Source organism: Antedon bifida, chromosome 2 (genome assembly GCF_963402885.1).
Source record: "Antedon bifida chromosome 2, ecAntBifi1.1, whole genome shotgun sequence".
Classification (NCBI taxonomy): domain Eukaryota; kingdom Metazoa; phylum Echinodermata; class Crinoidea; order Comatulida; family Antedonidae; genus Antedon; species Antedon bifida.
Window position 1 is genome coordinate 566,567 of NC_136227.1, and position 25,186 is coordinate 591,752.

The 25,186-nt window shown below is 33.5% G+C and overlaps 5 protein-coding genes across 5 annotated transcripts; 3 read left to right on the plus strand and 2 right to left on the minus strand.

The window, feature by feature from the left end:
- The first annotated feature begins 52 nt into the window (after nucleotides 1–52).
- On the plus strand, nucleotides 53–10,671 carry LOC144835238 (beta-glucuronidase-like). Its single transcript, XM_078690291.1, has 12 exons — nucleotides 53–236; nucleotides 573–755; nucleotides 1,128–1,303; nucleotides 6,387–6,529; nucleotides 6,744–6,940; nucleotides 7,631–7,771; nucleotides 8,170–8,345; nucleotides 8,679–8,828; nucleotides 9,094–9,184; nucleotides 9,297–9,473; nucleotides 9,883–10,018; nucleotides 10,125–10,671. Exons 1-12 carry the CDS (start codon nucleotides 105–107, stop codon nucleotides 10,289–10,291), a joined length of 1,869 nt encoding a protein of 622 aa, XP_078546417.1. The 5' UTR covers nucleotides 53–104; the 3' UTR covers nucleotides 10,292–10,671.
- A 360-nt stretch (nucleotides 10,672–11,031) lies between these two features.
- LOC144835223 (beta-glucuronidase-like) lies at nucleotides 11,032–16,141 on the plus strand. Its single transcript, XM_078690274.1, has 12 exons — nucleotides 11,032–11,246; nucleotides 11,621–11,803; nucleotides 12,047–12,222; nucleotides 12,427–12,569; nucleotides 13,311–13,501; nucleotides 13,717–13,857; nucleotides 13,962–14,137; nucleotides 14,278–14,427; nucleotides 14,595–14,685; nucleotides 14,845–15,021; nucleotides 15,328–15,463; nucleotides 15,602–16,141. The coding sequence occupies exons 1-12, from the start codon at nucleotides 11,052–11,054 to the stop codon at nucleotides 15,754–15,756; spliced, it is 1,914 nt and encodes a 637-aa protein (XP_078546400.1). The 5' UTR covers nucleotides 11,032–11,051; the 3' UTR covers nucleotides 15,757–16,141.
- A 19-nt stretch (nucleotides 16,142–16,160) lies between these two features.
- Nucleotides 16,161–20,926, minus strand: LOC144835224 (large ribosomal subunit protein uL10-like). The gene is made up of 9 exons (XM_078690275.1): nucleotides 20,856–20,926; nucleotides 19,292–19,385; nucleotides 19,069–19,168; nucleotides 18,657–18,732; nucleotides 18,136–18,370; nucleotides 17,598–17,706; nucleotides 17,377–17,453; nucleotides 16,743–16,883; nucleotides 16,161–16,388 (listed from the first exon to the last, which is right to left on the minus strand). Exons 2-9 carry the CDS (start codon nucleotides 19,343–19,345, stop codon nucleotides 16,236–16,238), a joined length of 945 nt encoding a protein of 314 aa, XP_078546401.1. The 5' UTR covers nucleotides 19,346–19,385; nucleotides 20,856–20,926; the 3' UTR covers nucleotides 16,161–16,235.
- A 315-nt stretch (nucleotides 20,927–21,241) lies between these two features.
- Nucleotides 21,242–22,886, plus strand: LOC144835247 (mitochondrial import inner membrane translocase subunit Tim22-like). The gene is made up of 4 exons (XM_078690305.1): nucleotides 21,242–21,486; nucleotides 21,729–21,913; nucleotides 22,134–22,206; nucleotides 22,490–22,886. The coding sequence occupies exons 1-4, from the start codon at nucleotides 21,243–21,245 to the stop codon at nucleotides 22,570–22,572; spliced, it is 585 nt and encodes a 194-aa protein (XP_078546431.1). The 5' UTR covers nucleotide 21,242; the 3' UTR covers nucleotides 22,573–22,886.
- An 82-nt stretch (nucleotides 22,887–22,968) lies between these two features.
- LOC144835249 (DNA polymerase delta subunit 4-like) lies at nucleotides 22,969–24,909 on the minus strand. Its single transcript, XM_078690307.1, has 4 exons — nucleotides 24,735–24,909; nucleotides 24,241–24,345; nucleotides 23,820–23,931; nucleotides 22,969–23,676 (listed from the first exon to the last, which is right to left on the minus strand). Exons 1-4 carry the CDS (start codon nucleotides 24,838–24,840, stop codon nucleotides 23,652–23,654), a joined length of 348 nt encoding a protein of 115 aa, XP_078546433.1. The 5' UTR covers nucleotides 24,841–24,909; the 3' UTR covers nucleotides 22,969–23,651.
- Nucleotides 24,910–25,186: the final 277 nt, after the last annotated feature.

The following is a 25,186-nucleotide window of genomic DNA, read 5'->3' on the forward strand; positions in this document are numbered from 1 at the left end:
ATTTTCCTCACATATACAAAACAGTTACAGACAAGCAGCAGTACGCAATGTATAAAGCAACTTTAATTCAGTTATTGATTACTTACTTTTCAAATTCCTTATGTATGCTGTACACCAAAGAAACGGAATCTCGTGAAGTTAAAGAACTTGGCGGGCTATGGAAGTTCAGAGCAGACGACTCAGGTGGAAGCAAATTAGGATTTGAAGAGAGTTGGCATATTAGACCACTGGAAGAGGTAATTTTCATTGTATACTCTTACTCAAACTTTTTTTAACTACAACTTTTTAAGCATTTTATCGTTTTTTTAACTTCTAAATTAATTGTAACCGCTTTTAAAACTTAAGTTTAATTTTTGTTTATTTTAGCCTATATAATATCTATCTTTTATCGTACTAGGCCTAATATACATTTGCCAATCTTTAAGAAGAATTCCTATTGTTATTTTTTTTTTTTTTTGCAACTGAGTGGCCCTACTATAGACAACTTTTTATGATTTCTTTTAGAAAAAAGTTTACACAATGATTTAGTCAAAATTAGAATAATATTATTATGAATACATATTGTTACTCAGACAGGTTACGTCATTGACATGCCAGTTCCGTCCAGCTTCAATGACATCACTCAAGATCGAAAATTGCGAGATTTTGTCGGTTGTGTGTGGTATGAGAAGAACTTTATTCCACCAAAACACTGGAAAATGGTAAAACAGAGAATATTCCTTAAATTTGAAAGTGCGCATTATCATTCTACTGCGGTAAGTGCTGATATCTTTCTTTAAACAACAAACATTGTATTATTAGTATTGCTATGCTTATGAAATGTGACTACTGTAGGCCTACATCATCATAATTAATTGTCAATTGTCTTGAAGTAGTTTATATCAGAGACTGCTTTTACGGATTTTTTTTCGAGAGCTTCTCCAACTTTCGTCTAATATAACTACTTAACAAATTGCAAACGTTCGGCGTGTTTCCAAAATGTATAATATTGTATTATAATTGTTTTTATTTGAATGTTAATTGTCAGATTCCAGCTCATATGTACCAAAATATTGTTCTTACCATTAAAGCCAAATCAGCGTCTAACATGATCTATTCTATGTTTTTATTTTGATTCTTCTTTTAAGTGGTTAAATGGACAACACATTGTCTCTCATGAAGGCGGACATCTTCCATTCCAAGCCGAGGTTACACGGTTAATACATTTTGGAAGTGTTAATCGAATAACAGTTGCAATTAACAATACTCTAACTCCTGAGACTCTCCCTCCTGGTACCATCAAGCATCCAAGAAATCCAAACAAGTGAGTTGAGAAAATAAGTTGACGTCGTGTTACGAGGGTCTCTGAAAACGCGCACGTTAATTAACTTATGTGTTGGTCGTTTTTTAGTTATCCGCTTGGTATACCAAGCGGATAACTCCTTGTAATTGTATGAGATCAATATTTTTTTTCTGTATTATTAGTTATCCGCTTGGTATACCAAGCGGATAACTCCTTGTAATTGTATGAGATCAATATTTTTGGTTATCCGCAACTTAGTTGCGGATAACCCATGTGATTGTAAATATCTTTTTTTTCATCTTCTTCTTTGTTATTCTTCTTTCTTTCCCGGATTTTTGTGCGTCGCATATCCCCTATTGCTTGTGAATATATCTTTTGTATAACTTTGTCATTATATGGACATTTACCTGAAGTTGTGCACCTCCATATTTTTAATGACGTTAGAGTCGCGCAGCGTAAGTTACGCGCAATTTTATGAATTTCAATGATTGGTCATAGATTATAAACCAAAAGTCATTTTGTATTGACACTTGGTAAAAATTTAAGTCATATCAAGGGCAAACTTTCTATGGATTAAAAATGACATGTTTCACAAGAAGTTACGCGCGCACGCGCATTTAAAATTTCAAAATGCGCAAAATTAATTTCTAATCAACTTTCTACGCTGATCATGACATTTTGAGCATGTCAAAAATTCCCACGCGCGCGAAAAAATTTATGCGTAAGGTGCGCACGGAGCATGAAAATCATGTGTTTTTTTCTTGAATTATGATTTTACAGCCTTTCTTAGTCATTTTAAAAAAGATTTACATCATTTCAAATTAAAATGACGTCATACGAACATGTTGATTTAGACCATTTGCGCGCGTTTTTGTTTAAAAAGTTACAAAATATTGTCAAAATAATGCCTATTTTGAATCTATTATAGCTCTTCAGGATCGAAGGTGACCCCCAATTTTTTTAACTTATTATGCAAGAAGATAAATTGTAGAAATGATTTCATGCAGAATGTTCACCTCTCGGATGTTATGACGTCATCGTATGGCCACACGCATGTAAAATATAGGATTTTTGTCTCTTTCGTTATTGCTCATCACATTCAACAGAGCGCATCTCGCTTATACGTATTCCATTTCCCCCGAGATTTTATTATTGTCTACGTCAATCAACTATCTTTCGCATGAGTTAAAAATATTTTAATTTTTATGACGTCATCATGTCTAAAAATGTAAATAACGTAGGGCACTTATTTTTATCATTACAGTAAATTTTAATCTGTTATAGCTCGTCAGAATAAAAAGTGATAATCATGATTAAAACGTTTTCTGGAAGCTATTGGATTTTAGTTACGAATTCATGTGAATATTTTGCCAATTAGATGTTGTGACGTCATCATATGGCCAGTTTAATTCAAAAAGTCATTTTTCATCTCTTGCGTAAAAGTTCATTGCATTTAAACGAGAGCGCATATCACTTTTACGTGCCCAAAATTCTTCAAATTTGTATTAATGTAATTATTTAGATAATCAGCTTCTAAAATAGTTATGTTTATATGTCAATTTGATGACATCATCGTGTTAATAATTGGATTTAAAAGATGGGTCTCGTAATTTCGTCTATGCTACACTGTATAACATATACAGTGTATTCTGTAAATACTGTAATATGCTGTATGCTACAAAATAGGTACAATTCAGCACTGTAAACATATTTATTTCATGTCATAGGATGGCATAGTAATTGTCGAGGTTCATAGTTTAAAGTATCTGCATGTTGCATTTGCGCGGATAACCCGAACTCGTCAAAGTGACGAGTTCAAATCTAGTTTTTCTGTATTATTCTTCTTTCCTTCCTTCCTTTTTGTGAGTCGTGTTCCTCTAAAATGTGTAAACATAACATTTCATAACTTTGACAACATATGGGCATTTACGTGAAGTTGTGCACCTCCTATTTTTGAATGACGTCATAGTTGCGCAACGTGACTTATGCGCAATTTTATGAATTTCAATGATTGATCATAGATTAAAAACCAAAAGTCATTTAGTATTGACACTTTGACAAAATTTAAGTCATATCAGGGGCAAACTTTCTACGGATTAAAAATGGCATGTTTGACAAGAAGTTACGCGCGCACGCGCATTTAAAATTTCAAAATGCGCAAAATTAATTTCTAATCAACTTTTTACGCGTTTCTTGTCATTTTGAGCATGTCAAAAATTCCCACGGGCGCGCAATTTTTTAAGCGCGCGGTGCGCACATAGCGTTAAAAACATATTTTTTTCTCTTGAATTATATTTTTCAAGCCTTTCCCAGTGATTTTGAAAACAATTTAGACCTTTTCCAGTTTAAATAACGCCATACGAACACGTTGAATTAGACAATTCGTGCGCGTTTTTTATGAAAAAGCTTAAAAAATCGTCAAAATTATGTCTTTTTTTAAACAGTCATAGTTTCTAAAGTAAACCGTTAACCGTTTATTTTTATTACAAAATCTAGAAGTTGATGAGTTGTAGATATCGGATCATGCATCAATAAGGCTAAAAAAACATTGTGACGTCATCGTATGGCCACACGAATGTAAAATATAGGATTTTTGTCTCTTTCGTTATTGCTCATCACATTCAATGGAGCGCATCGCGCTTATCTGTATTCCTTTTTCTCCTACATTTATATATTGTGTAGGTCAATCAACTTTCTTTAGCATGAGATAAAAATATTTTAATTTTTATGACGTCATCATGCCTAAAAATTTTAATTACGTGGGTCATTAATTTCATCTTTACAGTAAATTTTAATCTGTAATAGCTCGTAAGAATAAAATGTGATAATCACGATTAAAACGTTTTCTGGAAGCTATTGGATTGTAGATACGAATTCATGTAAACATTTTGTCAATCGGATGTTGTGACGTCATCATATGGCCAGTTGAATAAAAAAAGTCGTATTTTCATATTTTGCGTAATAGTTCATCACATTTAAAAAGGTGCGCATCTATATTTTACGTATTCAAATTTCTTCTACACGTTAATATGTTGTTCCTGAGATAATTTCCTTCTGAAATTGCTATCTAAGTGTTTCATTTTGATACCGTCGCCATGTTAAAAATTGGAATAAATGGCGGGTCCCGTAATTTCACCTATTCTACACTGTATGTAATATGTATACAGCTTATACTGTTTGCATGTATATACTATATGACACAAAATTCAGCACTAACAGCATGTCATATTCTTCAGTTCTTGTCATAATGCCATAATCTTTATCTGTGTGCAATATTCCAACGTATGACGTGCACGTGGCGTTTGTCGTGGTGCGGATAACTAACTCGTCAAAGTGACGAGTTTCATGTCTAGTTCTTCTTTCCTTCCTTCCTTTTTGTGAGTCGTGTTCCTCTAAAATGTGTAAACATAACATTTCATAACTTTGACAACATATGGGCATTTACGTGAAGTTGTGCACCTCCTATTTTTGAATGACGTCATAGTTGCGCAACGTGACTTATGCGCAATTTTATGAATTTCAATGATTGATCATAGATTAAAAACCAAAAGTCATTTAGTATTGACACTTTGACAAAATTTAAGTCATATCAGGGGCAAACTTTCTACGGATTAAAAATGGCATGTTTCACAAGAAGTTACGCGCGCACGCGCATTTAAAATTTCAAAATGCGCAAAATTAATTTCTGATCAACTTTTTACGCGTTTCTTGTCATTTTGAGCATGTCAAAAATTCCCACGGGCGCGCAATTTTTTATGCGCGCGGTGCGCACATAGCGTTAAAAACATATTTTTTTCTCTTGAATTATATTTTTCAAGTCTTTCCCAGTGATTTTGAAAACAATTTAGACCTTTTGCAGTTTAAATAACGCCATACGAACACGTTGAATTAGACAATTCGTGCGCGTTTTTTATGAAAAAGCTTAAAAAATCGTCAAAATTATGTCTTTTTTTAAACAGTCATAGTTTCTAAAGTAAACCGTTAACCGTTTATTTTTATTACAAAATCTAGAAGTTGATGAGTTGTAGATATCGGATCATGCATCAATAAGGCTAAAAAAACATTGTGACGTCATCGTATGGCCACACGAATGTAAAATATAGGATTTTTGTCTCTTTCGTTATTGCTCATCACATTCAATGGAGCGCATCGCGCTTATCTGTATTCCTTTTTCTCCTACATTTATATATTGTGTAGGTCAATCAACTTTCTTTAGCATGAGATAAAAATATTTTAATTTTTATGACGTCATCATGCCTAAAAATTTTAATTACGTGGGTCATTAATTTCATCTTTACAGTAAATTTTAATCTGTAATAGCTCGTAAGAATAAAATGTGATAATCACGATTAAAACGTTTTCTGGAAGCTATTGGATTGTAGATACGAATTCATGTAAACATTTTGCCAATCGGATGTTGTGACGTCATCATATGGCCAGTTGAATAAAAAAAGTCGTATTTTCATATTTTGCGTAATAGTTCATCACATTTAAAAGGGTGCGCATCTATATTTTACGTATTCAAATTTCTTCTACACGTTAATATGTTGTTCCTGAGATAATTTCCTTCTGAAATTGCTATCTAAGTGTTTCATTTTGATACCGTCGCCATGTTAAAAATTGGAATAAATGGCGGGTCCCGTAATTTCACCTATTCTACACTGTATGTAATATGTATCTTATACTGTTTGCATGTATATACTATATGACACAAAATTCAGCACTAACAGCATGTCATATTCTTCAGTTCTTGTCATAATGCCATAATCTTTATCTGTGTGCAATATTCCAACGTATGACGTGCACATGGCGTTTGTCGTGGTGCGGATAACTAACTCGTCAAAGTGACGAGTTTCATGTCTAGTTCCTTTTTGTTGTTCTTAGTCTCGTTTTTCGTTTTTGAATCGTTCCCGTTTTTTAAAGTTTGAGGGCTTCATGCATGTCAGCCTTGGTTGTTTTGAGTCACCCTCAATAAAAAAAGTTTAATAAAAAAATAAATAAAAAATGTAGGCCTATCATTGTTGTTTCTCGTGGTGGTCTATAACCCAAATCTTTCTTCATATTTCCATCTTCATTTATTTTCGCAATTTCTTTTTTTTTTCAGGTATCCTAAAGGTTATTTTGCACAGAATTATTTCATGGACTTCTTTAATTATGCAGGAATCCATCGTCCTGTTAAACTGCACACGACACCTAACCTATACATCGATGACATCACAATTGTCACTAACGTAACGAAAACAACAGGTAGGCTACTTCACTTTTTGACTCTCTCTTCGCTCATGCGCTGGTGTTAAAAAATTCAAAGTTATTTCTTGGACTTTTTTATGAATCATCATTTGCCTATGCAAAATATATTCAATTGTCACTAGACCACCACGGATAAATCTTTTGACGATTTTTTGCACGCGCGCGTAATTTGTTTGTCACTGGTGCATATCACTGACGTCATGTTTTATAGGAATTGTCGATTACGTCATTCATGTTAAGGGGTCAAGTTGTTCATCCATGGTTAGCTACAATATACGGTTGCTGGATGCAGACGGACACGAAGTGGCTATTGGTCAAACGGCTAGTGGTCAACTACTTGTTCCAAATGCTAATCTCTGGTGGCCGTACACAATGAGTGATCATCCAGCGTACCTTTATACTCTTAAGGTAAATATAGTATGCCCTATCTTTTAAATGATATGCTAACTACTATTTTGGCTCCTTTTCACATATTGTACTCTTTATGTATAGATGTAAATACAGTTGAAATTGAACTATAATAGTTTCAAGTTTATTGCTTCACTCAATACAAAATACAATATAATAATACAGAAATACAAACATACATAAATTAATAAATACAATTTTGTGAGGAGGACGCATTAAGCCAAGGCTTTAAGTTTGGTCCTTCAGATAAATAAATATATATTTAATTATTTAATTTAAATAAGAGAAAAAAAACACTTCTTTCTTTCGTCAAATTGACAAATAAAATTAAACAATAATTAATAAATATATAATACGAAAAGTCAAAATATATAACATGGATGATCATATTATTAAAGAAATTAGCCGGATTCTCAATATTAAATTTTTTCAATATCACATGCAAATTTAGTGATAAATTGCAAATAATTCGTAAATAAAAAGACAAAAACAGATTTGATCATCAAGGTTGTTGAAGCGCATATTCTACGCTGATTTTTTCAAGGACATCCTTTTTGATTTCCGTTGCTTTGTTGCAACAAACAATGGTAATATGTATTTTATTGTAATAAATTATGTATGTAAAATGTAGACCTATTTTATATTATTATGTTATTATTATTATTATTATTCAAATTATCATAATTAAAGGTAAGAATTGAAGACAAGACGAGTATCGATGTTTACGATCTAGCCGTGGGAATTCGAACAGTGAAGTTGAATAAAACAAAGTTTCTGATCAACGACAAACCGTTTTACTTTCTTGGAATTGGCAAACACGAGGATGCTGACGTAATAATACTCTCTATTTTCATTGGGCGAATATATTCACGCGAATTAAACATTTCTGAGCTCTGATTGGTTGCAAAACGCGCACTGTTTTACGAAACGCATGTGAAGCAAACGCGTTTGATTCGCACGAATAAATTCACCTTTTGGAAAACGGGTTAATTATGATCTTATGTGTAATTAATTGACAATTAACAATTAAATATTCATTCAACAATTAATGCATGTAGAACAGCCAGGTTGTGTGGCTTTGAATAAACTTATAGCGTGCGTTAACATATTAAAATTTGACTAAGCCAATAATAATTATACAATTTTACAACGGGTTTGGTACACGTATCGAGGCCTTTAATCCCACATGGTAAAACCTATATTTCAAGCTATACTATTATTACTTTTAGATTCGTGGAAGAGGTTTTGACTATCCAATAATGGTCAAAGACATCAACCTGATGAAGTGGTTAGGTATCAATTCGTTCCGTACCAATCATTACCCGTATGCTGAAGAGATACTGGACCTCTGTGATCGGCATGGAATCGTTGTCATTGATGAGTCTACTGCTGTCGGAATGAAGAAGTAATGTTCATCTCCAACCAGCAACAAATACAAAAGTATCTCCTAGTGTACAGGCTGAACTCTTGCCATTGGCTGATTCCCACTTATAGACGCGAAACGCGGTAAAAACGTAACAAGTGTTGACTAATCATGAAAAAGCGATGTATCATCGTCGCTTTTGATTTGTCAACTCACTTGCGTTGCGCAGCTGCGCGTACGCCCTTGCCATCCAATAAGTCATAGGAACCAAAAGCTTGCTTGTATAGGAGGAATAGAGAGATTCAGAAGAAAAATAACAAAACAGTACAATAATTATTTCACCCAGGAGACATTTTCACTTTTTTTCATATATAGAGCTGAAAACTTTGGCGACATCTCATTTTACAATCATATTTCTGTAATGGAAGAGCTTGTAAGCAGAGACAAGAACCATCCAAGTGTTGTGATGTGGTCTGTGGCGAATGAGCCCAACTCAACACTGGCGGTAGCTGGGCCTTATATGAAGTGAGGGTTAATACTATTTTGATGATATGATATTTTTTATCATTACACAGAGAGTTGTTTATAGAAAGTTAGGCTCCTAGTTGTCAATTCTCAGGCCTAATGTATAGGCAATGTTGAGTTACAACACCTGAAAGAGGTTCATTCGATCAAATATGTTATGCCTACTATGAGGCGCTAAGTGTAAATTATAAAATACAAATAATTTAGTCAAATAATACATTATTTGCACCTCATACTAACTGATTATTATATATTTTCTATTTAGAAATATTATCAAATACACGAAATTATTGGACAGCACCAGGCCCGTCACCTTGGTAACTGGAGGAGATTTAAAAGCAAGATTTGACCAAGCAGTGAGCAAACTTATAAACCGTACACTTTTACATTTGAATAAAACATTAATTTAAAATACTAATTCAATGCAGATGTTGATATGCATTATTTTGTATTTATTTATTTCAATAGGCAAAATATGGAGATGTAATTTGTATGAATACGTATTATTCGTGGTATGGTGATGATGGTCATTTAGACGTGATTTATAAGCAGGCGGAGGCAAACTTGAGAGAATGGTTCGATATGTACCAACGACCGGTCATCCAAGCAGAATATGGTGCTGGTTGCATTGCTGGATTTCATACGGTAAACATAAGTAGGATACCCTGATAATGTCAACTTCTTGACGAATCCGTAATGCGAATGGTATATAGGCGCGAGGTATTTCAAAGAAAAACTGCCAAACTTGTAGTTCCGGAGCTTATGATCCGCGAGGCGCATCTTTTACCAATTTTCAACGGGGCATCAGACCACTTTTCTCAGAACATTCATTAATTCAATTCAATAGGCCTATTTATTTAGAAACAGTTCAAGAAATAAAAGCAGCAGCTATGGAGAATTGTGTCATGTATTCCTTTTTCCGAAAAGATAAAATGAAATTTACAATAACTTAAATGGTAGCAATAAATAAGAACTGTTTCTGGGATCGGAAAAAGAAGTAACAGAACTTGTCAAATACAGTGGTAACTTATAATATTTACATACTTTCTTAAAGGATCCACCAGTAATGTTTAGTGAGGAGTATCAAGAGGAATTCTTAAAAGAGTATTTCAGAGTGTTTGATGAGCTCAGACGTGAATTCTTGGTCGGGGAGATGGTCTGGGTTTTTGCAGACTTTATGACGCACCAAAGTACGTACTCATTTTTCAAAAGTATCAATAAAATAATGGTCTATTTCTGCTATATCAGTTTCTAAGAAGTTAGTACCTAACTACTTTAATCATTTTTTATTTTCAGGCACCAAGTTGGCTGGTGGTAACACAAAAGGAATACTGACCAGGCAGAGGCAACCCAAATCAGTTGCAAAAATCATCAAACAACGGTACCACCAAATTGGCAACTCAACCACTACCGAGTCAGCTGATCAAGCTTACTGTCAATCAAAATGCAAAAATGCTAAATAAAGCACGTAGCAAACGATTTGAATTTCGCGCTTCTTGTAACGTCACACCCATTTTACGCTCGCGTACAAAAACGTTGTGTTATTTGTCGTCGTGATTCAAATAAATTACTCACAAATGTGTAATCGATACACGAGTATAAACAGGTGTTTGAATCATCAGAGAACTCATGAGGATCTTTTTTGAATAATGAATTAATAATCTGTTATTTGTAGGCCCTATTATTGTTTGTATTATGTTCATTGTTTGTATTATTATGTTCAGACATTAATTTATTGTAAATGTAATTGTTGTAATATACAGCATTAAATTTATGAAAGGTTAGTTATTTAATTAAATGATACAGTACTATTGTTAATAAATGTCAATACTCGTTTGTTGGTTATGAGGCATATACTAATTATCATGTAACGTAACAATGAGATACGCCCACGGGTCACGTTGATATTGCAACTAATTCTTTCTCAACTTATTTCTATGTTCTAATGAAACGTACCATTAGGTCCACCGAATAAATAATGAAATGAAAAATCGGAATGGTGGCTTAGGTTTTACCAACCCCGAAACCAGTTCTAGAAAATACCTAGATGGTGTCTGGCGGGGGATAGTTTCACCATGTAGTTTAAAGTTCTATTTATTTGTTTTAAGCCGAACCCGTTCAATTCATTTCAATGTAGATTTATACCGAACTAATCTTATTGCTTTAGCGCCCTCAATTTAATTGGGATTAATCGCGTAAGGATAAACAAAGAAAGCAGCGAAGATGAATGCTCGTTGGAGTACGACGATTCAGTTTGTCATTGTTTACGTTTTAAAATCGCACTGCATGCTTTATACAAAAGAAACAGAATCTCGTGAAGTTAAAGAACTTTGTGGAATATGGACATTCAGAGCAGATACCTCAGAGGAACGCAACTTGGGTTTTAAAGAAATGTGGTATACAGAATCTCTTGCTAAGGTACCGGCGAGGCTGACTACACACTAAATCATGCTATCCACTGAACTGTAACAGTACAGATGGTATTATTAGTCAATGCATGGATTAGTAAAATGCATTAATCCATGGTCAATGGGAATATCTATTAATTAAGTATGGTTGAACACAGAAAATAATAAAATAATATAGTGATACACTTTACGTTTCTCAACAAAGATCATGGAGGTAATTTATATTTTACCTCTTCTGTTATTGGTCAAATGTTTGCCCTATTGTTGTACTATACCAAGTATGCCTACTTTTGAGAACAAATACGCAGGTACAGGTTCCTAAGTATTACTTGCAATTTGTTTAAAACAGTCATTTTTCCTTTAATTTATGCATTTTTCTTTCAGACAGGTGACGTCATTGACATGCCAGTACCGTCCAGTTTCAATGACATCACTCAAAACAGAACATTACGAGACTTTGTCGGTTGGGTGTGGTATGAGAAGAACTTCATTGCTCCAAAAAGTTGGAAAACAATAAAGCAGAGAATATTTGTTAAATTTGAAAGTGCTCATTATTATAGCATTGTAGTGAGTAAACTTCTGTCTACACTATCAAACTATTTTGACAAAAAAGTGATGTGCCAAAACATGGTAGTGATATGACATCATCATGTCCATATATGGGCACATCACATTTTTTGTCACACAAAAGTTTGATAGTGTAGACAGAGCTTAAGGCTTATCTGTCGCAAAAGTAAAGTATGTTGGATGAACAGTACGGTATGCCTACAATTATTTAATTCTAGCAACAAAATTATTTTCTTGTTCAAGTGGCTGAATGGAAAACAACTTGTAACACACAACGGTGGGCATCTTCCATTTCAAGCGGAGGTTACGGGCAAGTTAAACTTTGGATCTAGAAATCGATTAACAGTTGCAATAAATAACACACTTAGCCCTCACACACTACCACCTGGCACAGTCACTTACCCAAAACCTGGCAATCGGTAAGTATTAGGGGTTGGTATCAACAATTGAGGATGGGTGGGAAAAAAATAAAACAGTAGGTACCTAGAGGTTCTTGAGGGTGTGCCTAAGTGGATGGAAGAAAAAAAGATTTAAAGTCCACCCAGCATAATTATACTATGGTTGCTGCTTTTCTTGTAATCCAATTTTCAATTTCAATATTAAGTACACAGTTTTTTTTTTAGTTATCCAAAAGGCTACTTTGTACAGAATCTTCAGATGGACTTTTTCAACTATGCAGGCATTCAACGGCCAGTTAAACTATACACTACACCTATGCTATATATTGATGACATCACAGTTACTACTAGGATATCAGGAACTACAGGTATCTTATACAGTAGAACCCCTTCTTTGGGACATCCCTATTCAGGGGATACCCCTATTATTAAGGGGATACCCCTATTATTCAGGGGATACCCCTATTATTCAGGGGATACCCCTATTATTCAGGGGATACCCCTATTATTAAGGGGATACCCCCATTTTTAAGGGGATACTCCTATTTTTAAGGGGATACCCCTATTATTAAGGGGATACCCCTATCATTCAGGGGATACCCTATTATTAAGGGGATACCCCTATTTTTAAGGGGATACCCCTATTATTAAGGGCACACTTTGTTAGGTCCCTTTAAATAAATAAATATTATGGCATATAAAATATGTGAAAAAAAGCACTATTTAACGATCACACTATTGCACGCCATTGGACCCACAATCATCCAATGAAATGACAGGAATTTATTTAGGTGTTATATAAAATAAGATACTAAATGATGTAGAACATCCCACATTATATTAATTTTAACTTTTTAAGGACATGTGAGTGAGATATTTGCCTTAAATTTTAAGTACTTTCACTTAACTCAATAAATATTTAAGTAATTCCAAATTGTATTCACTTAGATAGGAGATTTTTTGTGAATGGTGAATATGGCCACAGCACCAAATTCACCAACTTTTTTACATTACTCTATTCCTATTCATTTCCTACATAGTACTGTCCATTAAACTACAGAAATTTGAGTACATAGCACCACTTTAATTGGTACACATTGTTTTTTAAGGTATAGTAAACTACAACATCACTATTAAAGGGATAACTTCAACAGTCAACTACAGCATAAGTTTAACTGATGCAGATGAAATAGAAGTAGCCAAATGTCTTAAGCCAAGTGGTCAATTGAATGTCTCAAATGCCAACTTCTGGTGGCCGTACACAATGAGTGACCGTCCAGCTTACCTGTACACTCTCACAGTAAATAGAAATTACTTTTTTTAAAACTACTCTCAACATTTCAACTAAACAAACAAAAATAAAACTAACAAATCGCTGTCAGGACCACATGTGCAATATCTATACCTGATATTATTTTATCCTGTCTAAATATGTTTTTTTTAAATAAATAAATCTCCTTAATAGGATTTTTGTACTGTATTTTGAAAATGATTGCTTTAAATTATTTTTCAAAGGTTAAAGTGACAGATGGTGTTAGTGAAGATACCTATGATTTGACTGTTGGTATCCGTACAGTTGAGGTCACAAAGACCAAGTTTCTGATCAACGACAAGCCATTTTACTTTCTTGGAGTTGGCAAACATGAGGATGCTGATGTAAGTATTAAAGAATTTGATTCAAGACAATAAACCTCATCATAAATTCATGAAAAATAACAGCACAGCCAACAAAACTAAATGGCACCAATTAATGCTTTTAGATTCGTGGTAAAGGTTTGGACTATCCTATAATGATCAAAGACATCAACCTGATGAAGTGGTTAGGTATCAATTCGTTCCGTACAAGTCATTACCCATATGCAGAAGAGATCATGGACCTTTGTGATCGGCATGGCATTGTTGTCATTGACGAAAGTCCTGGAGTTGGCATCAAGGAGTAAGTGAATTGAGTTTCATGGAAAGATTTGGGAGGGGAAAGTAAATAGAGTATTAATACTGTATATAAAAAAAGGCACCAACACATACTTTGGAACCCTTTGGAAGTATGTAATTTTCAAACAAACCATGTTTTTACAGAAAAGAAAACTTTAGCAACATTTCTCTAGCACACCATCTCGATGTCATGAAAGAGCTTGTGACCAGAGACAAGAACCATCCTTCAGTTGTTATGTGGTCAGTCGCAAATGAGCCTAATTCTAAGCGGGTAGAATCCGGCCCTTACTTTAAGTGAGTATGAACGAAATGTATAGTATTTACGGATAAAAAATTGTCTAGGATTTGGTAGTGTTTATTTCACTGAAATTCTGAAAATGAAGTTTTTCAGAATTGTCTTGCAAATACTGGTCTACTGAAAAAGCATTCTGAACTACTTGATATCACATTTCATTTTACAGGACTGTTATTGAATACACAAGAACACTGGATAGTACTCGACCTGTGACCTTTGTGATTGGAGGCGGAAGCCAGCCAGATATAGATCAAGTGGTAATTTTAATATTTTGGTACAAGCGAAGCTTTAAACAAATTGTGATGGTACAATCTTGTAATGGTCATACAAATTGTTTGAAACTGAAAAGCATTACTGTATCCAAAATAGAGATTATGAGATTGGATCAAGTTATTCACAGTTATTTTTGTTTTCAGGTCAAGTATGTTGATGTTGTGTGTATCAATACTTACTATTCTTGGTATAGTGACCCAGGTCATTTAGAGGTCATACAATACCAAACGAACGACAGTCTTAGAGGTTGGTTTAATAAATACCAACGACCAGTCATACAGACAGAATATGGCGCAGATGCAATAACTGGTATTCACATGGTAAATAATCACATTTTGGTTTGGGGTCCAAGTCTAAAGCTCTGTCTACACTATCAAACTTTATGGGACAAAAAAATGTTATGCAACCATATATTGCACATCACACTTTTTTTTGTCAAACTAATTTGATAGTGTAGACAAAGCTTAACAAACAATAGCACCGTAACAAATTTGAAGTATGGGTTAGAATTGATAAAGATTTAAATCAGAAACATGTGAGAAATACATTATGTTAGGTCTTTTAAAATATTTCTAGTACGGTATTTCATTATACCAAAATACACTACATTCTGTTCTTTGTTTTAGGATCCTCCTATGATGTTTAGTGAGGAATACCAGATAGATCTGTTAACAGAGTACTTTAAAGTGTTTGATGAAGTTAAGAATGAGTTCTTAGTGGGAGAGATGATATGGAACTTTGCTGATTTCATGACAGTGCAAAGTAAGTGCAGTAACAAATGACTCAAAAACAATGTATTGCAAAACTACACATATTCTGTGGTTTAAAAATAGGGAAAGCTGTGCATACTAAGTGTACAAAAAAGGTTGTTATATTAGCACTATTGAATCTCCTTTTCAGGTACAACACGAGTGGGAGGGAACAAAAAAGGTATTTTAACGAGGCAGAGGCAACCGAAATCTGCTGCCTGGATTGTTAAACAACGATATCACCAAATACGCAATGTTTTCTTTGGTAAATGCGAAAAACCAAGTGCTTATTACAGACAGAATTAAGTGAACGCAACAAGAGTTGTATACAATTTGCTAGCAATATTTACCAAAATGCAATGTATCCGATATGTCTTCCATAAATTTTGATTCAGCTACGAAGTAGAGGTACTATTATTTTTGTTTTACAGTAGCTGGACAAATGTCAATACAGTACTAAATAACACTTTGTCAAATATGTTTTACCATGCACCTAACTTGTATAAGTACAGTATAGTGTAAAGCTTTGTCTACACCATCAAACTAGTTTGACAAAAAAAAAGTGTGATGTGCCCAAATATGGTAGTGATATGATATCATCGTGTCCATATATGGGCACATTTTTTTGTCAGAAAGTTTGATAGTGTAGACTTTTTAGTAAATGTATATTAACAATGTAAATAAATGACAGCCACAAAACAAATTGTTAATTGTTTGGTTTATTCATACAGGAATACCTGAACCTTGTAATCTCAGTTTACACATTTTATCAGTTTTCGAGAGAATTAATCAAAAAGACCAAATCCCATATCATCATCAGATTCTTCCTCTTCTTCTTCCTTCTTTGCTTCTTCTTTCTTCTCTTCTCCTCCTCCTCCGCCTGCAGCTGGAGCAGCAGCCACAACAAAGGCAGAAGGATCTGCCAAATATGCTTTTGCCTGTTTAAAACAAAATTATATTTTATATGATTACGAAACAGGTCTATTTAAATATTGCATTTTATACATTCAATTCAGGGTGATTCAGACTAGGTTTACACCCAAATAAAACAATTTCAGCTGAAACTGGGCATAATTAAGGGGCTACCCCACTCAATTGATTTGTGCGATTTATGAAAGGTATTACAATTGATTAAAACGGCTGAAAATTCACATCCCTGACTACAAGAATTAAAGGAGACAATGGCTACAAACGGACCATTTCACTCAGAGAAATGCAATTATTATTATTTTACATTTTGACAACAAAAAGATATGTAATTAAACATTGAAGGTAATCTTAGGACAACTTACAGATTCAGCTTCCTTGAACTCGATCTCAGTTGCACAAGCAATGGCAAGGACGTTCTTAAAGCCATTGATAATGGAATGAGGAACGCTAGCCACTGTTGGATAACCAATCGCAAGACTTACACTTGCAATGTTTCGTACTCCCTACAAAAAAACAAGATTGGATAAATATATCAAAGCTGTAGTATATGAATATTCAGAAAGCTAATGATATTGAGACTTCACTTCAGAAATGTTAATTTTTGCACAAAATGTATTACAAAGCCTCAAACTCTGTCTACACTATCAAACTTTATGTGACAAAAAAAATGTGATGTGCCCATATATGGACATGATGATGTCATATCACTACCATATTTGGGCACATTACACTTTTTTTGTGTAGACAGAACTGTAGCCAAATTTTAAATCACATCACAACATATTGTTTGAACGAGTTAAATACAAAGAAAGGTATCGATCCTTTCTCTGTGAATGAGTAACATTCAATTTCTTTACGAAACATTTTACGAGCCATACATTAGGTTATTCAATGCCAACCCCTGCCAATGCTTCGATAAACTACCAAACTCTTAGCATTATTCTTCAATGTAAGTTATGTAGTATTTATTGCTTTCCCAAGATCAGTACAACCTACCTCCATGAAACGCTGGATAAGGTCATCGTTGGTGATATCCAAGATGGACGGATCGAACACTGTTCCAGCCTCAAACACTAAAATATATACAATTTTCAAAAGATATTATCTAGAATTTGGACAATCTTCGTCAACTGCCAATACAAAGGGATGAAAAATAAAATAGTTTTATAAATTTCTGAAGATATCAAATATCATATCAAACTCTAGGCTGGACTAACCTTGCATGATCTTGAGACCATATGAGAAAGGAGAGATCTTCAACATGTTCAACAGAGTTGCTTCAGAAGCTCCAACCTTCTCATCTTTTTTAATCAGATGGACTTCACTCTATATGAAAACAACAAACATGAACATATCACACAGGTATGTAACATGTAAAGAATGCTTCAAAATTTCCATTTTAAATTTGCAATTTTATTGTTTTTATTGTGAGGCGATTGCATACTATAAGCATTCAAAAGCGCCTTGAGCATTTTTTGGTAGCAAAGTATGGTCTAGAAATCTTTATTATTATTATTCACAATTTATCTCTACAAGAACAGTAAAAAATATATATTTTTTTTAAAATTATCAAATTTTATCAGACAGCACAAGGCATATTAGATCATGCACATCACCAGTACCAGAGGGTTCTGCCATTTCTGGCTCTGACACTTAACGGCAATGAGATCTCATGTGAATATCATCATTTAAAAGAACCTTTACTTATATATATTTAGAAGGAAATAATTTAATGTGGCAAGAATGTCACCTTACCAAGATTTCAATTGTTCCCCTGGCAATTTTTGTCTGAATCGACAAAGCCTGGAAGAAAGAAGTCTTCTCTGGTCCAAGACCGGTGTTCTGTGCTGGTACACGGACATCGATGGGGGCGATGGCACCTGCCTTGGCAGGAGCAGCGACCTTGTTATCAACAATCCTGTCGCGAATTTCAGTCAGTTCAAGCTTTGTGAAAACGAATCCAACATTTCCCTTGATATATGGCAGAAGTCTATCGATTTTCAGAAAAAAATTAGTACATAGTTTAAGTTATATATTAGTCAATTTAGTTTGATCACAAACAGAAATGTTGATAAACTCACAAATTAAATATTTATAAAGTGGTAAATTTTTTATCAGACAGCACATGGCATTTTAGATCACCCACATCACCAGTACCAGAGGGTTCTGCCATTTCTGGCTCTGGCACTTAGCGGCAATGTGATCTCATGTGAACGTCATCATATAAAAGAATGCTGCGTAGATACACGCTGACATAGAATCAAGTCAATACTTACTTTTCCAAAGATGGGTTCTGGTCAAGATGACTACGGATAGCTTTCCTCATCATTGTATTCTTTCCCATTAAAACAACTGTCAACAAAAACAAACATGTTGGTAAAGAACTAGTGACTAGTCACATGTCTTGTACTAAAAGCATACATTACATAGAATGACATGGATTACAATTAAAAGGTTTGGGTTTAAAAAATAAATACCTAAGGGTCACTTTTAGGACAATTAGATATTTAAATGATATATCAAATGTATAAACTGTTGCCATATTAAGTTTCATTTCACACTTGTTTTACAAAATGGAAGATGGTGTATACAAATTTAAATTATTTAACACAGCTTTATCTTCCAAGTGTGAATGCACCTTTAAAATGAAATATATGTTGTGGAGAATAGTAAGATATTGAATCTCACCAGCATATCCTCTAAGAGAAATACGGATGGTTTGCATCTGCTTGGAACCAACATTGTCCACACCAACAATGAAACATTTGGGATATTCATCAAACAGTTGCTGCAAAAATAAAATTGTGATTAATGACACCTTTGTCCTTAGTTTTCCATATTGTACGTTGATTTTCTGATTCTACTTTACTTTTTTCTCCTTCTTGCGATTATACCAGTATTTTTCACTTACAATGATTTTTAAGAAGTAGTTTGACTTCCACGTGTCTCTGTCTTCCTTGGGCATCTTGGCGTGCTTCAAGGATTACCTCTACTGGGTTTAAAGACTAAAAAAAAAAAAAATAACATTTAATAAATAAAAATAAATAAGATTAAGCAAATTTCAAAAAGCATGTCACATACATTATTACATAGTCTGGGCTCCAGACGGAGTTTTGTAAAAATATAAATATTTTTGCACATATGGCGTTTCATACGTGTATTACTTGAGTTTGGATACTCCGTCTGGGGAAACACGCATAAGTCACGTGGTTTGACACCAAGAATTCTTGGTGCATAAATTATCAAGTTGACTAGTTTCAGCCGCATGCCATTGGCTACTCACTCGTACGTCGTTTTAATATTCATATTTCAGAATTTCAAAGACTCAACGTCTAAGACGATGCGCATGCGCTATGTTACGTTTAGACAATGTGTACTTGGGTACATTGATGAAAGTTTCTGAAGGCTAAAAATGATTTTATATGCCTAGTAGTCTGGTAAACATTTGATGAGGATTTTCCCAAGAACATGAAAACTCGTCTTGATATGATATGATAGGCTATAGCTTCTCCGCCAAATCTAACATTGAATGGATCATTTATTATGCGGAGAAAATTTGATTTAATTCCCACCCAGACCCTGTTCTGTTCTGTGTGGTGGTGTAGCCCTGTTGTGTGCCGGTCGGTGGTGGCATGTACCTTATTGGCGTTTTTGGAAGGTCATACGTACGAGTTGAGTAGCCCTACGAAGGAGGCCTAGGCCAGGACTGGACTAAACAATTAATATTAATAAACAAAACAACTTGGCAACACGATTTTATATTTCAACAGTTGTTCAGTCTCGATCGTACATTCAGCACATTGTACGTACGTACGTCCTCGATCTTTTTCATTTTGAAACAAAATGATCATTGGTTGATTCGAAATCCATATTTACATACCGCCCGCCCCATATAGCCAAATACGGTATGATAACCTACGTCATTCTTATCGGATGTTTGCGGTTTGCAAATCGATTTCTATACGTGTTTCACAAGTCTGTATTTTCAGACAAAAATCGCGGTCGAAATAAAAACAAATAAATAAAAAAAAAGACAATAAATACAGACTTGGGGCAAGTCTAATTATTACACTGTAATTTTAAATATTTTTGTTCTTCATTATTTACATTAGACATTATTTAGCTTATTATTATACACATAAAACTAGAACTCTGGTTATTCGACACTAAGCTAGCCAGATCCAGCTAGCCTAGCATACTTTACATTCTCCGCGACCGTACTCCATTCATGACTCACTGCACTAAAAAAACTCTCCAACACACGTCACATTACAGAGATCACCCAGTACACAGTCTAGTCACAGACAGTTCACCGGCGTAATTTGTCATGTTTTATCTGTATTATTTCATTCATTTTTATGAACTATAACGAACAGTTAGGTAGTTAAGTAATTATACTATTTTATGTAACTTTAATAATATACACAATAGTCATAAATATGTTATAAAAGAATATATTTGCTAGATCTTCATACCTAGATTGTTAAACGTTCAGAGTTACGTGAAAAAAGAAAGACACATGGCGGATTTTCGACAGGATAGGAAGTACCCACAATGCAATTAAACAAATGAGCATCTTTAACTTGTTTAGCTTGCTGCCCTCTGACGGTTGGTCTCACATGTGCCAAATACTGTACAGAGAACAGTGATATGTAATGCGATTACAACATATTTGATATTTAGCTGGTAACGCAGCATTTAAACAATTATTTATCAAAACAAATTTGACGCACTATTTTCAGAGCAATAAGGGCTCTCTGACTATGTTTTGTCCTCCTGCGCCCTCAGTTGTTTGATAGATCTCTGGAAATCAAATCCCATTGCGCCCTCACAGTTCCTGTTCAATAAAATTAAAATTCAAGATGGCAGCCCCCATGGAAAGTGAGAAAACGATTAATGTTGGTGAATTATCAGATAATAAAGTGTCTGATATACCCTTTTCGACGCTAAACTTAATGGATCAGCTGCTAGGAGCAAATAAGAATAAGACAAGCTCCGAAATTAGAACATTTGGAATTCCACATCCATTTAAACAGAAAAATGAATTGTTAGTGGAGGGTGTTTTTGAAAGTTGTACATTCAAAACAGTCATCAGTTGTGTTTTAGGTCAGTTTACAACTTTCTTATCGTACGGAAGATGTCTGGCCTTGTTCACTTCTTATAGTATTAAACTCTATATAATTAATATTATTAATAACAATGAAAATATACAATACATAGAGCATTTGGCTTGTTTATGATTTTACATTTTAAATCCATGTGGCTTGTAATTGTTACTGTTTTAATATAATGATAATTACTGTATTATTAAACATTAAAGTTTTTCCCCCCATTTTTAAAAAAACTAGGATTTGGTTTAGGAGCAGCAATCGGACTATTTGCAGCCAGTGTAGATCCAGTCGACCCCGACAAATTAGCAAAACAACGAGCAAGAGATGTCTTGAAAGATATGGGAAAGAAGAGTTTTTTTCACGCAAAGAATTTTGCAGTAATTGGTGCAATGTTTGCAGGAGTTGAATGCCTTGTTGAATCAGTAAGAACTTACATTTTTAATGTTCAAGTAGATTTGTCTTATAAAATGTTGGAAACTACTGTAGTAATATAATGTACATTAATTTCATAAAACTTAACTTTTGTACTGTACTTTTGAAAATAGTAAATAATTGAATAAACTGAATTTATAGAAAATAAAATTCATTCCATTCTTCATCGTTTCCTATGTAAAATAATAAAATGTTTGTTGTTATTTTCAGCATCGTGGACAAAGTGACTGGAAGAACAGCCCAATAGCTGGATGTGTTACAGGAGGAGCTATTGGTTTGAGAGGTATGATGGTACAGTAGATTAAAGGGATACTTAAAACATATTTTGCAAAGTGTCTCCTTAATATCAATGTCCCCTGGTGTCCAAAATATATATATATATAAAAATTTAATCTCTAACTCTGACAGAGTGTTCTAGATGGCGTATGATAAATAAATGCCGATTCAAAATAAATGAGGGGTTCTACTGCTGTTTCAGAAATATTATCGTTTTAAAACTTGCAACTTCAAGAAGAATGAATCTCCAAAATAGTGTCATTAATAATGCTGATTTGTTTTCTTTTCAGCTGGACTCAAACCAGGTATTTTTGGTTGTGCTGGATTTGCAGCCTTTTCAATGGCTATTGATTATTACCTTCATTCTCATTGATGTAAGTGCAATATGGACATAAGCCTATAGATTACAAATCACACTGGTTTAAAAACAAATGTTCCAACAAGAGGAGATAACCATCAAAGTATTGTACTGCATCAGTGTAAAGAGAACACAATGATGACTGGTAGTAACTCTGGCACCGGAGATACAGTAAAACAACATTCAAACAAAGTAGCCAATTACAGTAACAGTATTACCATACCAGAATCAAACCCTTTGATACGAAATGTTAAGAAGTATAAACCATAGTAAAATATATAATAATTTTAGATGTTTTTCATTAAAAAGTCAATAAATAAGTTTTGGTAATGCTGTACTTCATTTTTGTGAAACATTTCTCACAAACAAATACAAAACATACGGATTTGTTATAAACTATATTTTATAATACTGTGAAGCATATTACAAACATCAATTTATATCGTATCATAATTGCATTTACATATCCATTTTAAAAATTAAAATTTTACTTTATATGTATGCAAACTTGGTAAAATAAAATTGTTAATTTAAAAAAGAGCAGTTAGATTATTACTAACAAAACAAAAACATTATTTAAACCCAAACCCCTATTATTATCACTACAAACTCTGGCTAAAGATTTTTTAATATCTAACCTACTACTATGGCATACTACATTAACAGTACACTCTAATTTAATATTAAGTATGTTATATAATAATATAAAATACAAAAATGCTATAAAAAATTGTTTGGTTTAAAATTATAATCAATTTTATCTCATAAAATATTAACAGTGAACATGGGCTGTGTCTGGAAAAATAGAAAAGGAATCTGAATTCTCCAATCAAAAATGTGGCTTTTAATATAAATATTAAAAGCCACATTTTTGACTGGAGAATTCAGATAATTATTTATTTTTTTTTTACATTATTTTGTCAAATGTTTCCTAAGTTGACCTTTGTTGGGTCTGCCTGTCTGTCTGTGTACAAAATTAAACTGGTATCTGTTGAATTACAAGTGGAATAGATTGGAAATTCCACCATATCTATGTACCAGCAATGATTTTGGTTGAAAAATTGTTCTGCATTATTCCTTTTCCACTGTCAGTGTTATAATTCATAGCTATTCCACACGCTTTTAAAGAAAATAAAACAATTTTTAAATAAATAATTTTCTTCTTACTGACCTACCGCTAAATATGTTCTTGCTAAATAATGATGATCTAACTACATGCAATAACATATAATTCAAATGATTTCAAATCAGATAATACTCACCACTGGGTATACTCTTCATCATTACTATGATCTTCAATCAATTTTTTAATAGCAATTGGTGGGTTTAAGTTGTGTTGATCAGCATGCTGCCATCTCTCCAACCTGCTCACACCTGAATAAAAATGTTAATTAAAAAACACAATGTTTTAATGAGCATTAAGAGTATGCCTATTATATGCATTAGTAATATATTTTTATTAAATGTATGGAGATCCACCATTTTACGTAAGCTTGGTTCCCACTAGGACATAGACACAATGCAAGTGATTTGACTAATCACAATCAATGGATGTTTCAAACTGTCGCTTGTCATTGGTCAACAAGCTTGCGTTGGGTCTACGCACTTGTGTTGTGTCCTAATGGGAACGAAACGTTAGTATAACACTGAAAACAAAAGACAAGGTTTTATTATTCTACTGACCCACACATGGGCCATACTCCCACTTCATGTCAAATGTCCTCAGCACGTTCAGTTGTTTTTGACGCAATTTTTCTGCATGTTTGTTACTGTCTGTTTGTTGTGATTCTGCAATTAATTAAGTTAAAGTATAAATATTAAATAATTCAGTATTTATAATATAAATAAATAAACACAATTCATCAGATTACAAAAGGCTTACTTATTAAGTTATAATGTTATTAATTAAAATATTTTACATACATTTTATCCATTTGGTTCCTTAAAAAATATATAATATAAACAACAAGCATACCTTGTTTTGATTATTATATTATACTACTAGGCCTAGGATAGAGTAGTATTGAAGTAGAAACCCCGGTTGCAGAGGCCTAGGCCTACTACTACACTGTAGACTACTCACTGTGCTATGTGTGTCACTCTTAGTCTGTGTTCGTTTTGTTTATGAATACTAACAAATTGGCCTAGCTAGGCCTAGAAATTAAAATAAAAAATACCTGTTATTTTCGGTACATGCTTTACTTGAGATTTTGTTTTCTTTGGTAACTTTGATTCATGGCCTTTTTTCACGGAAAAATAGTCAGTTACCTTAGATGAAGACATTATAACTTAGATAAAATGTTTTTCTGTATAACTATAACACAATTTAAAGGCCACTACTGACACGCGACATGCCCTGACTTGTGTTTATTTACACACGAGATGTTTGTTGTCCTTCAATTTCTGGTTCTTCCATTGGTAAACAAGGTTGTATTGATTTTTTAGTCAAGTAGTGCTCCTGTAAACACAAAGTAGACCTAAATTTATTTATATATATTTTAATTAACAATATAATGTATATTAGTTACCATTACTGCTTATAGTACATTTTTTGAAACAGTTAAAAAAAAAAATTATAAATCTACACCCTTTATAAAAATGGAGCAATACACTATGTTAAAGGGCATTG

Excerpts from the sequence above, each read along its gene's own strand:
- LOC144835224 (XM_078690275.1), bottom strand. The coding sequence starts at position 19,345 with ATGCCCAAGGAAGACAGAGACACGTGGAAGTCAAACTACTTCTTAAAA. Across the intron at positions 19,169-19,291 it reads ACTACTTCTTAAAAATCATT|CAACTGTTTGATGAATATCC; the intron begins GTAAGTGAAAAA and ends TTATTTTTGCAG. Across the intron at positions 18,733-19,068 it reads TTCTCTTAGAGGATATGCTG|TTGTTTTAATGGGAAAGAAT; the intron begins GTGAGATTCAAT and ends TTTTGTTGACAG.
- LOC144835223 (XM_078690274.1), top strand. The coding sequence starts at position 11,052 with ATGAATGCTCGTTGGAGTACGACGATTCAGTTTGTCATTGTTTACGTT. Across the intron at positions 11,804-12,046 it reads CTCATTATTATAGCATTGTA|TGGCTGAATGGAAAACAACT; the intron begins GTGAGTAAACTT and ends TTCTTGTTCAAG. Across the intron at positions 15,464-15,601 it reads TGATTTCATGACAGTGCAAA|GTACAACACGAGTGGGAGGG; the intron begins GTAAGTGCAGTA and ends TCTCCTTTTCAG.
- LOC144835249 (XM_078690307.1), bottom strand. The coding sequence starts at position 24,840 with ATGTCTTCATCTAAGGTAACTGACTATTTTTCCGTGAAAAAAGGCCAT. Across the intron at positions 24,346-24,734 it reads GCATGTACCGAAAATAACAG|AATCACAACAAACAGACAGT; the intron begins GTATTTTTTATT and ends AATTAATTGCAG. Across the intron at positions 23,932-24,240 it reads GGAGTATGGCCCATGTGTGG|GTGTGAGCAGGTTGGAGAGA; the intron begins GTCAGTAGAATA and ends ATTTTTATTCAG.
- LOC144835238 (XM_078690291.1), top strand. The coding sequence starts at position 105 with ATGCTGTACACCAAAGAAACGGAATCTCGTGAAGTTAAAGAACTTGGC. Across the intron at positions 6,530-6,743 it reads TAACGTAACGAAAACAACAG|GAATTGTCGATTACGTCATT; the intron begins GTAGGCTACTTC and ends CATGTTTTATAG. Across the intron at positions 8,829-9,093 it reads GTAGCTGGGCCTTATATGAA|AAATATTATCAAATACACGA; the intron begins GTGAGGGTTAAT and ends TTTTCTATTTAG.
- LOC144835247 (XM_078690305.1), top strand. The coding sequence starts at position 21,243 with ATGGCAGCCCCCATGGAAAGTGAGAAAACGATTAATGTTGGTGAATTA. Across the intron at positions 21,487-21,728 it reads AGTCATCAGTTGTGTTTTAG|GATTTGGTTTAGGAGCAGCA; the intron begins GTCAGTTTACAA and ends TAAAAAAACTAG. Across the intron at positions 22,207-22,489 it reads AGGAGCTATTGGTTTGAGAG|CTGGACTCAAACCAGGTATT; the intron begins GTATGATGGTAC and ends TTTTCTTTTCAG.